The following is a 12,021-nucleotide window of genomic DNA, read 5'->3' as shown; positions in this document are numbered from 1 at the left end:
CACACATATATAAATATTTTACCTGAAAGTGAAAAACAGCAACACTCACCACACATACTACATTTGAATTGTATGATTTCATCACTTTCAATCAGAATCAGAAATATTTTATTGCCAGTTTTTTTCTTTTCCACACGAAAAAGAAAAGACAAGGAATTTCACTTGGTGAACTATAATCTCAATTGTCACAGTTGGAAATCAAACATCATGTAGGAATGGCATTAGAAGTCTTTTGAAATTACACATTCGACCATTCACCAACAGGCTCCTCGGCGCGCCGCTCCACAGGGTGTCGCTGTTTTACTGGCACCAAGACCGAGCAGTTCAGTGTAGCCTATGTTTTGCAACAACATTGTGATGTAACGCCGCGCACGGGCTACATGCAACTACAGTAGGGGTTGCATCCAGTTAATGGTTGCAATTTTGCCTCTAGTGGGTTACACAATGTGTCATTTTTTGACGATAGCAATGGCCTTACTTGCCACAATGCTTGGTAGTGAGAGCTACACCATAAGAAACCCCGTCTCTTGGGCTGTTACGAACGATATCCTTGAAGAGGAGCTTGCAACCGCGTCAGACGAAGAGGTCGCACCAGCACTATTGGTGGATAATGTTGGGATTTGGAAACAGGCTTATCCACCGACCGTGTATGGTGAGAGAGCAGAAAAACCCCAGCCAAAACCCGAACAAGATGTCACTCACGTTTCGTCGGCAGCCCGTGTGTTTTCATATAGAATGGAGGAGGTGACACCCCCCGCTAAACCACCTTCGCCCCCACCGCACGAGGAGACGGGGAAGACTGCTAGGTACATAGCACACTACAGTGACTGGGGACACCTCGCCACGATCTCCACGCAAGAAAAGGTAGCCTACAGCAGCTGCAACTGAGTCAGAAACCATGTGCGTCTAATTTGCAATACCGTAAATGCTTTAAATGCTTTTGCCTGATTCTAGGCCTGACAGAACAACGGCACGCACGTTGCACGCACGGAGAGGCTCTTTGCAAAGACAGAACGTTCTCGAACTCTAGCCAAACAAGAAGACTATTTTGTGCAGATATTACAACTAACACTGTAATGTAGGCCTAGCCTACTGTACATGTTTTCTGTATTTTCCGTGCCTCCCAAAGGTATTTTTTACCCAGGATAGAATGTATTTTATTTAAATAAAACTGTTTGTATTTACAGATCAAAGGCCTGCCATTTGGGAACATTTTTTCAATTAGTGACGGCCCCTTGGATAACAGCACAGGGGTTCCATTCTTCTATGTCACACCAATGGACAACACAGTGTCGGATATAAGACATTTCCCCTTTGCATCTCTCACATTCTCTGAGGCTGAAGGGGACTTTTGCAGGTGAGACAAGGAATTGAACAAGACAAAACATGATAATTAGAGTAGCCTATCTTAACACCACACACACAGGTTGCATTTTGTAGAAAGTTGTATCAAGTCTTTTTATTTACAAGAGATGACTCGAGTTGTCATGATTTAAATAATGACCCCGAGATGCTAACGTAACAGTTTCGATTGCCTTCTGAATCTCTTGATACGCCGTTTCCTATGTAGACATTAACGTTAGTTTTCCTTGTGCGATAGGTACTGACGTGATTAAGCCAGAGTGTTTTCCAAGTTGGTAGTGGTGCTGTGCAGACTGGTGATTTTATCTAGTGTGCGTTGTTTGTAGGGAGATGGTGTACGACCCCGAGGATCCCAGGTGTGCCCGCCTCACCCTGACTGGCAGGATGGTGGAAGTGGAGCCAGAGGAGGTTGACTTTGCCAGAGAGGCCATGTTCTCCAGGTGTGTTATTGCAATGCAGGTGTTTGAGATTCATCCTGCATGTGTCCCAACTACGCAGCAGGTCTTAGTAAAGCATTACCTATGACAAGCAAAGACAAGTAGTCAACCATAGGTAAAGCAAATTGCATTTTTCATGCAATGCTTTGAGAATGTTTGTATGCCAAATCCAGATCACTTGAGAATGTCTGTACGCCAAAACCAGATCCCTGTGCTTAGTGTGCTATAATGGGTCTTTCTTTTCCCTTCCTTCATTTCCTCTCTGCAGGCATCCTGTGATGAAGAAGTGGCCAGTGGGACACAAGTGGTTCTTCATGAAGCTGGCGATAGAACAAGTGTGGCTGCAGGATTGGATTGGCGGAGTGTCTATCATACCACTAGACGAGTACTTTAAGGCCTCTCCATTCTGATAACAACAATGGCGGGTGGGGGAGACTCAGATGGCCTCTTGTGCCTATGCCAGCAACATTATGGAGATTTTCAAGGAAAATGGTAATGGGTGGCAAATTACAGCCCCTCTTGTGTAAACCAGTTTGAAACACCATTCAGTACGAGGTGTTTTTTGCATAGCTGGACTAAATCGATGTTATGATTGTGAATGCCACTTATGTTGAACATACAGTACCTTACACATTTCACTGTCTTAAAGAGTAATTTACAGACTATTTCTGTCACATGCTTCGGTCTTGGAGCATTGATTTCGGTCAGCTCAAAATCAAATTGAGCTATAAATTCATAGGCTTATTGATTGTCCACATTGGATGGCACAAAGACAGGTGATCATGGTGGCTGTCATCCTCAATATAGCCACAACATAGATCCCTTTTGCACTGCAGAAAGTCATTTCCACTGTTGGCTGGGATTTTCTGTTTTGTTGAATTCCACTAAATAAACACCATAGTGAATGTATTGAATTTAAGTTTGCCTTGAACAGTTCTTGTTGAATTGTTGCACTGAACTGAGTTTTATGTTTTGAAAAATAAACATGATAAATTACTTAAAACAGTATTTTCTACAGAAGTCTTGAATGTTGAATACTTTAATTGGTTTGTTTCCTTTAAAACAAATGAAATCATCCAAACATCATGTCTACACAACACAGAACTTGAATTTCCCCTGGGGATCAATAAAGTTATCTATCTATCTATCTATCTATATATATATCTATCTATCTATCTATCTATCTCAGTGGTTCTCAACCTTTTTTGAGCAAACGCCCCCCTGACCTTACTTTGATCCTCTGGCGTGTGCAGGCCCGAACTGCACTGTATGACCACTGAGCATAGATAAACAGTAAAATGTAGCTGGGATGGTAGAGGGGTTAGAAACCCATGAATGAAAATAGCCTATTTATTTCAGGTAGCCTATTTTTGCACCAAAAATATGTGAAAACCATGAAAGTTTAAAATGTAAAAAAAAAACTCTCACGTTCCCAGCGCCCCCCTAGATAGTACGAACGCCCCCCAGGGGGCCCCGTTGAGAAACCCTAATCTATCTGAACAAGACATTATTTATTTGGCTGATGCTTTTTATCCAAAGCGACTTACAGATGTCAATTAATTGCAGGGCCAGACTCCCTGGAGTGACTTAAGGTTAAGCGCCTTGCTCAAGGGCACAATGGTGGCAGCTGGGAATCAAACTCACAAGCTTTATAAGCTATAGCATGCAAACCCGGCTCCTTATCCACTACACTACCATTGCTTCCATAAAGATGTGATATTATGATGACGTTATAATGCAAAGTATGTGAAACAAAATAAGCCAGGGCACCATATGGCAAAGAATGTAGGCTAACCAATAATTCATTTTATCAGAATGGTTCACTTGGACTGAATATTGTGACCAGTGACAATGAAGCTGACAATTCATAATAATCATGATTTTGTATTACAGACTGAAAAGCTACTGTAACATTTTATGTGGATTTCATTTTCAAATTGCACTGCATTGTTGACAATTGCATTGTCAATGTTGAATCAGGCATAGGTGACGTGATAGCCTACCAAAAAACGAACACAAGATGTCGCACTCTCACAGTCAATATCTTTCATGCTTCTAATGGAATTAAAGGAGGAGTAGTTTTTTTCAAGGGCCTACCAAAAGCAATGACGTGACCCGACTAGAATATGCGACCCAAATACGCACGCCTATAAGGCAAACTTTTCAAAGTGTTCATGTATCATTTGTTTATAGGGTAGCTGAAGACAAGTTCACTTATGGAATACGATTAATTTACAGTTCAGGCCAACGTTAGATTAGCCTAATTATTGTCAGAGAAGAATAATTCAGGAGAGAAAAATGAAAACTGTAGGCCAGCCTACTGTTTCATCTAGGGCTATTATATAGTAGCCGAACATGTGTTTTTACTGTATTCCCATTCGTTTTCTATAAAGTAGAAGAAATTAACTGGTGAGACAACTTTTTTTTATCTAATTAGTCTTGTGTCCCTATCAGGGGCACAAAGCTGCACTGCGTAATTGAACCATAGATTTCACCTAAGATACACAGTAACCAATAGTGTACTCCTCTGGGCGGCGATAGCGTGAAGGTTGATTGAGAGCTCACTAAACCTAAAACTGTTTTGGGTGGCAGCAGCAGGCAGGCAGTGGTGTGAAGTACTGGATGTGTACGAAAGCCACGCAATTCATCTGTAAAAGGAACGCTTTTTGGTGGCGGAAATGTGGAAACGGAAGAAAATTCCAAGATGCGAATGTAAGATTTTTCGAATGCCTTTCTAATCTCTCAATACGCCGTTTCGAATCTGTAAACGAATCTAGTTTCCCTTGTGCGACAGGTACTGACGTGAATAAGCCGCAGTTGCAAACCCAGTGGTATCATTGCTGTGTTTCATTAATTCTATGTAGCAGAATGAATGTTAATACCAACGCGCTAGACATCGTATCTTTCAAGTGTGGGTTACAGCTAGACATTCTCTGGTTACAGCTTTAGAGGGGTAACCATGCGTTTCCTAGATCTGCGTAAATCAAACAGACAGCTAACGTTATCCTGCAGTGAGCCTATCAACCAGCTGTGATGATTATATCCTGGCTGGCGAGCAAGCAAGCTAAGTTAAGTTAACGTTAATTGTAACATTAGTTAAGAGCTACAATGTTGAAAGGTAGACTAACCTTGACATAATTACCTTCGAAGACGACTTGATTATAGCGTTAGCTAGCGGATACATTAGCTGGGGACCTCAATGTAGCTAGCCGTGTAGCTATCAAACTAACATCAATGACCAACGCTAACGTTACTACTTATTTACTTGAACATTACCTTGTGTTGATAGCCAGTTTACCATACATATTTAGTCAGTTTCTTCGTTATATGTTTGAACGTAACATCACCCCCGCTTTCCTTCTCATTACAGAACTTGATTACGGATGTGGAAGATTTGGCTGTCTCAAGGAGTAACGTTACAGAGTAAAAATCATGCCCTTATTATCACCACGCACGGAATTGTGAAATGCTTCACACAGCCTCGTGACTCGTGAAGAACCAATTTTCCCTACACTGGGGGAAACTAATGAGTTGGACATAACAAAACCGGAGACCCCCAACACCTTACATGCCCCGTTGCCAGATGCTTGGCTAATGAACCATCCTATCAAGATTTCCAGGCAAACGTGACCACGGCCGACAAGACCCGCGTAAAATCGGTGCAATGAGATGAGGCTCAGAAATGGAACGGTTGCCACTGCGATTATTTTCTTCACGTCTTTCCTTAGCCTATCTTGGTATACGGCGTGGCAGAATGGCAAAGGTAAGCCGCCCGTGACTGTCTGTTTTGATGTCTTGGAAGGATATTGTATACGAGTTGTAGCATGCTGACTACTTTGTCTGCATCAAAGAAATGTGTCCCATCAGACCCTCATATGATGCCTGGAATTCCATGTTCAAAGTAAAAATTTTCTATTAATCTTAATAACAAGCTCACTGTAGGGTAGTCTTATATGTTACAATTCACCGATATTGTTGCAACATCACTTGTTTGATTGACAAATGCATTGCATTCCAGGAACTGTGGTTGAATTAATTCCTTTCAAGGATTGGATATTGGTAACAAGATAAATAGTCTACTGCACTGTACCATTATTTTGTAAATGTTATCGGCCTGTAATCCATAGATGAAGGTTACAAATGTTTTTGGAATCTTAACATCTTCTCTGGAAAGAGCTTTGCTGATTAGGCCTAGACCCACCACTTAACATGTGGTTAATGGCAGCCAAACACTAGAAGACTAGAAAAAGGTATTTCACCAGTGAAAAACAAATACTTCTAGAAAGTGCAATCCTCATTGAACTGCCAATCTTCAAAATAGCATGTGACTTTTTAGACACCAGGGAATCTCCAGGTTGTGGACAATGAACTCGGGAGGCAAAGGGAAATAAGAGACAATCCCTGTCTGGGCAACAGCTGTGCTGTATCACAAACTCTCCTCATTACTCAAGCAGCTCTGCTGTAATCATATGGGTATTTGCAGCCCTCAGGCCTGCCCTTGACAACCAACTTCCTCCACCTTATCTCAGGTTGAGCCTGGTCTGCCATGTGTGTGTGTGTGTGTGTGTGTGTGTGTGTGACTGGTCAGGTGTGTGTGTGTGTGTGAGTGACCCCCCCCCCCACTTTCCAGGGCTGAGGATGTATTCAGACAAAGCTGGGCATTCAGAGCTGTCAGTCCACTCGCCCCCTTTCTTGGGGTCCCTTAGGGAGACGGCCTGCTAGCCCAGTGGCCGTGGCTGAATGGAGCTATGGCCTTGAACTCAGGAAGCCGCCGCCAACAATGCTAACGGCCATATCCAGCGGGAACCTCCACACGCACATTAGTCTCACGCACACACAGTGTTGCCATGTCAATCTTGACTGGCGTGCCTTTTACACTTCCTCTCTCAATTACTGTTTGACTTTTTTATATCTGGTGTGGCCACCTAGCTTTGTTGGGCCACCTAGTTTTGTTGGGCCCGTCTTGTTGCTCTGACTTTGCATTCCCCCTGTCACTGATTTGCTTTGGGTGAATCGGTGGATCACTGAAAGTAGCTTGAAGTAAGTATCATCCAGAGAGTTGTGTTTAACAAGCTACGTACTGTTGGTATTATGTGAGTATTTTACATTCAGAGTTTAGGCCTATATGTCTTAGTTGTGTAGTCACTGTTCTAATTTGTTTGCTGACGGGTTTCTTGTGTGTTTTGTCTGCGTACAGTAAAGTGTCTCTCTCTCTCTCTCTCTCTCTCTCTCTCTCTCTCTCTCTCTCTCTGGTTGTTTGTGCCCGTGTGTGTGCTAAAGAGGCGGCAGAGGACAGGCGATGCTCTGTGCCGCAGCCATTGAGTAATCCTGTGGCCTCTCCTGTTGTGGCACTGGACAATAAGAGCACTGGGGGGGAAAAAGGGCCCGGGTTGAAAGCGTCATTGACCATGAAGAGTGAATCTTTCTTGGAGCTGATCTCAAGTGGTGCCTAGGGAAACAAGGCTTTTAAATAGACCAGCGGCACAGTAATTCCCTTCACAATTATTTTAGTCCAAGTAGTGTCCACCTGACCCAGGGGTAGGGATGCTCAAACTCACGAGGTTGTTTCAAAAGAAAGCAGGAAATGTTTTTGTTTGGTTTCTTAAAGCGTTGGCTTTGTCCCATGGGTTCTCATGTGTGGTTGTGGTTCTCAGGGATGTGGTTTGCATTTAGATTAATTTCTAGTCTGGATTTGGCAGGAACTAATCTCTTTATCACAGAGAAACCTCATTATGATAAGCCATGATGTCACTAACTAACTAAGTAGTCGTCGCACCCTGCCAACCTGGCTCTCATACTGTAGACTGGCAGATGTCTCAATGCAAACCTGACCACGTCACATCTGCAATGTAAAGCATCGAGCGACTGTGTTGGATTTACTTTGTAAGACTATAAGATTAGACTGCTCCTTGTGGTGAGGTGCCTGGCAGACTGTCTCCTCACACTCTTTGGAAAGTATTGCTTGCATACCACTACAGTTGCCAGTGAGAGGGGGAGACGGCTACCGGTAATTTGTCCCCGGCGCCCTAACAAGACAGCCTCTTGAGCAGAGTCCAGAAAACAACAGTCTTGTCTTTTTGTGACACTGCAGCTCACTACGTTTTCTGTCTGTTGATTCGGGCAGAGCTTGCAGGGCGAGCAGCGTCAAATCCAGGCCAAACATTATTGAATACCTGCTGGTAGTGCTCCAAATGAGTCAATTTGAAACGTTACTTGCATTAGCAGTGCATACCTCAGCAACTCCCCCACTCTCTTTTACGCCCCTCTTCACTGTCGGTCTCTCCCCTTAACTCTGTCTGTATCAAGGCTCTTCTTAGTAATGCTCCCCCCCCACACACACACACACATACACACACACACACAAACACACAAACTCTCACAGACTCCCTGCACAATGGACCAAAAATAGCTGGTGAGATGCATGAGCAGGCCATCCGCTCTGGGAGAGTGGGAGAGGGAGTGAGAGAGGTGCTATGCTTTGCTCTCTGAGTGCGCCCCAGGAGGAGGAGGAGGAGGTGGAGGAGGAGGAAATCAATAGCCCATTTATTTAAGTAGAGGAAGAGGGGGGAGGATGAACTTTGCGTGCATGGCTTGAGTGACCCAAGCCTGCTCTCTGCCAACAGAGTGGCTCCAGACGTAGGCAAACAATGCCAGGCAGGAAGACAACAAAAACCGAGAACGGGTATTTGTGAAGGGGAGGACGGAAGATGGAGATGTAGAAGTGCAAGGGTCCGGTCCACCCTGTTCTCAGGACGACAGTCGAAAGTGGCACCTTCCGCTGACTCGCGCTGGACAGAGCCCAAGCGGCTCGGAACAGGCCTCCAATTCAGCCAGCGTTCCCCTTGCTCGGCCATTAAGCCTGCATTCCGGCATTCTTCCTCCTTATTAGGCAGGAAAGCTGGACCATTGTCGCACCGGCGTTTACTGGCCGCTGGCACACAGCTCTGGTCTGCTCTGCTCTCCCCACCCCTCTGTTCTCTCAGGCCCTCGACCCTCCTGTCTGTCTGTCTGCCTGCCTGCATACATGCCCAGGACCTGTCACATGGTGCTGCCTTTACACATCACGCCCTATGGTTTGACACCTCTCTGTCTGACGCACTCTCAAGCTCGGTCTCTTCTTTCCTTCTCTGGTTCTTAATCTTATTTTCCTGCTCTTGCTCTCTACTCGTACCCTCCCCTTTTCTCCTAGCACTGCCACCACAACCAGCACCCTCCAGCTGCTTGCATTTGCGCTGCTGTTTTTATTTCTGTTCCATAAGGCCCTGGGCATTGATGTGCTTTTTTTGGATGCTCCATTGTCCTACACCTCTTGTTGTGTGTGTGCTGTAGTGCCGTTCCAAGTGGTCTCAGCCCCCTGGGTTTGATGTTCTGCGAACAGTGTGAGCGTGCAGGGAACAGCAGCTTGGCGCTAAGTGTTTTGCTGGCTCCGTTTTGGATTCATCTTTATTTTGTTCCCCTCCCTATTGTCTTTCTCTTTCTACCTCTTTGATCTTGCCTCATTTATATATATATTTTTATTTTAGATTAATAAGATGCAGGTGGATGGCCGTTTGTGTGCGTTTGTGCCTCCATTTCAGTCATTCTGAAACTATGAAATCCTGCTGGCTCAGGGCCAACAATGAATTTCACTTAACCATAACGAGAATATGTCTCCGTGATGACTCATCAGTTTGCAGGCCGAGCCGGGTACCAAGAAACCGTCCAAAAACTAAAGCTTGGAATTCACACCATTCACACCACACTGACACAAACGGATCCAGCTGGGAGGAAGGGGGTGGGGGGACACACATACATACAGCACAAACCGCACAAAAGCCTAGCCAGGATCTGGAGTCTCAGTGGTGGCAGGCCCCTCTTCCCTTCCGTCAGCACTCTCAGCTGCAGCACGCCCCAGAGAAAGACTGCGAGGTGGAGACAGCAAGGGAGGGATGTGGGATCAAAATTAATGGGGACTCTTGACTGGCCGGTGATTCCCTTGCCGTCCTCAACAGCTACCTGGCCTGGCAGTGTGACAGTTGTGAGTTATTGGAGGGGGTGAACACAAGAGACCTGTCTGACACATCGTCTTGGGTAATGAGATGGGGTTAGCTGGCCCTGGAGATATTGGTGTGATTCTGGGAGGGCAGGAGAGAGAGCACAAAAGTGAGGACAGAAACCGAATAAGGTGGAAGACTGATGTCAGGTGCTACTGTAAAACTGTATGATTTTCACACACTAGCACATGTGTGAAAGAGACACATAACAGTTTTATTTATCTCCTAACTTCCTACCATTGTATGGTCTTTGGCTATGTCAATTCCTGTCCTAGCTTCGCTGCTGTCATTTCTTGCGTGAGAAGCGGCGCTGTCTAACTTTGTCCTTGCCCTTCCCCTGACTCTAGTGCCAGTCTGATAAGCCCATAAATTGTCCATCTCCCTCCATCACTGTGCAATTCTCCTTCATAACCCCTCCTCCTCAAGGATGGCAAATCCTTGTGGATTAAACTCTTGTCTTCTTCCCTTGCCATCACTGCCTCTCTTTCTTGCTGGATGGATGGCTACATTGCAATATCACATGTGGCTTTAATGTTTATCAGAGATGCTCTTTACTTCATTAATGACTAATGGGTGACTAATAATTTGTCACTGTGGTGGTTGATGTTATGCTCATCCTCCCTTTGCTGCCATTTGCTACTAGAACTCTGCGACCATTTGATCATAGCAAGCTCAGCGACATTGGATTATCAAAAATGCAGTGACATTTTTCAATCCTATTTATTCGTAAGCCCATATCATAAAGTGGAAGGAGTGTGGGGGTGAAATCCTCTTTACTGGGAAGCACTCCACTCTGTGAGATGTAATGTGTCAGCCTGTCAGAATTATCATTTCATTTTGGTTGATCTGCTGATTTTCCAGAATGTAGATTCTGACTGTGAGCTTGTGCCATCCGTCAGTACCTGCGGAACAGGAGGGTTCCGTTTGTAAGCATGGATGGATCAGTGGAATAAATTCATAGCCAGATGGATGGATGAGTGGGTGGATGTTTAAAAATAAACAGTGACACAACTGGAACGTTAGGTTTTAATTCCCTCTCAATTCTTAGTTTAACACACAAACACTTGCCACCTGCTCGCTGTATAAAGGGGAAAAAAAACACTTCAACCTGCCAAGTCTTCATCCTCTCCGTGATGTTATCATTTCTCCCTGCCATGTCCTTATCAGAATCCAGCTCTGTGTTGGTGTACTTGAACGGGGGACTTGCGCAACATGGCGGAGTTGTGAACTTGAAGTCCTGCCCTGTAATGTAAGTAACCAATCACTTTACCAAGATGGCCGCCATGTGTTGAGACTTGGCAGAAAGGACTTTGGTCTAGTTCTGTGTCGGTGTTCCTGAAGCTGCCCTCTGCATCTGCTTGGTTTGCTAGTATGTTTCATCAACATCTTACGCTTGTGATGTATGTGGAGTGCAGAGCTTATTCGTCTCATCTGTGTCTTGAGAGAAACCCTTTTTCTTCTCTTCCAAAAGAGTTATGTAACACTGGCTGCTAGTCTCTTCAATGCTGTGTCGGTGACATGGCACAATGCACAGATGGGGATGAATGAACGGACAGTCACTCCGTGTATATGTCTAGACCATTAGCCATGTCTGCTCCTTACTTTTCTAAGTACAGTGGCCTTGACTCCAGTACTGTTAACCCTATCAGATTGACTTCCTCGATCAGTTGCCAAGCCTTGAATAGACAAAAGCTTGAAGAACTGAATCAATTCTGCTGATGGTAGTTTTGGAAATCTGCCTGGAGCTCACTGTCTTCCCTAAACAGGACGCCTTGGCTGCCATCAGAGGGGACTGGAGATAAACAAAACACTGTTTCTGGAAGATGGATAGCCTTACTCTTGTCTTGTCCCAGATCTCAGGCCTATTTATGCACAGGAACATTGTTGAGCTTAAAATCTTTCATCCATCTTTTTCCATTCTTTGCGTACTTTAGGGGTGCTGAGTTCCTATACACAGACAAGATAAACACACTCGCCCTTCGCGGTGACCCTCCTTGACCAATCGGCTTTGTCCAGATGACCCCTCTCTTACAGAGGTGCTGATTCTGACTTGTCTTTAAGGCACAAGAGCTTGCTCTTGCATAGGGCTGGGCGATATATCGGTATTACGACTACGACCGATATATTTTTGAAAACGATATGTAGTTGAGACAATATCGTAATACCGGTAATATGTCAAATAATGGGCC

At 44.7% G+C, this 12,021-nt stretch overlaps 2 protein-coding genes and 1 long non-coding RNA gene across 3 annotated transcripts in view; 2 read left to right on the top strand and 1 right to left on the bottom strand.

Annotated features, from left to right (window-relative positions):
- The first annotated feature begins 340 nt into the window (after positions 1 to 340).
- On the top strand, positions 341 to 2,811 carry creg2 (cellular repressor of E1A-stimulated genes 2). The gene is made up of 4 exons (XM_076264349.1): positions 341 to 864; positions 1,188 to 1,357; positions 1,689 to 1,802; positions 2,068 to 2,811. The coding sequence occupies exons 1-4, from the start codon at positions 412 to 414 to the stop codon at positions 2,207 to 2,209; spliced, it is 879 nt and encodes a 292-aa protein (XP_076120464.1). The 5' UTR covers positions 341 to 411; the 3' UTR covers positions 2,210 to 2,811.
- LOC143100831 (uncharacterized) lies at positions 1,445 to 5,155 on the bottom strand. The gene is made up of 2 exons (XR_012981949.1): positions 5,076 to 5,155; positions 1,445 to 1,881 (listed from the first exon to the last, which is right to left on the bottom strand). It is a non-coding gene; the product is annotated as an uncharacterized LOC143100831 (long non-coding RNA).
- Positions 4,294 to 12,021, top strand: part of mgat4a (alpha-1,3-mannosyl-glycoprotein 4-beta-N-acetylglucosaminyltransferase A) — a 52,236-nt gene continuing 44,508 nt past the window's right edge. Inside the window, exons 1-2 of the mRNA XM_076264348.1 lie at positions 4,294 to 4,511; positions 5,170 to 5,562. Coding sequence (XP_076120463.1) covers positions 5,469 to 5,562 — 94 coding nt within the window. The 5' untranslated portion in view covers positions 4,294 to 4,511; positions 5,170 to 5,468. The remainder of the gene's footprint in view (positions 4,512 to 5,169; positions 5,563 to 12,021) is intronic.

This window comes from Alosa pseudoharengus, unplaced genomic scaffold, assembly GCF_046254945.1.
Source record: "Alosa pseudoharengus isolate Yale_2024_CS ecotype anadromous, Long Island Sound unplaced genomic scaffold, YU_APseudo_1.1 YU_APseudo_1.1_scf_3, whole genome shotgun sequence".
Classification (NCBI taxonomy): Eukaryota; Metazoa; Chordata; class Actinopteri; order Clupeiformes; family Clupeidae; genus Alosa; species Alosa pseudoharengus.
The sequence above is the reverse complement of the archived record's forward strand: the minus strand, read 5'-3'. Positions and strand labels throughout refer to the sequence as shown.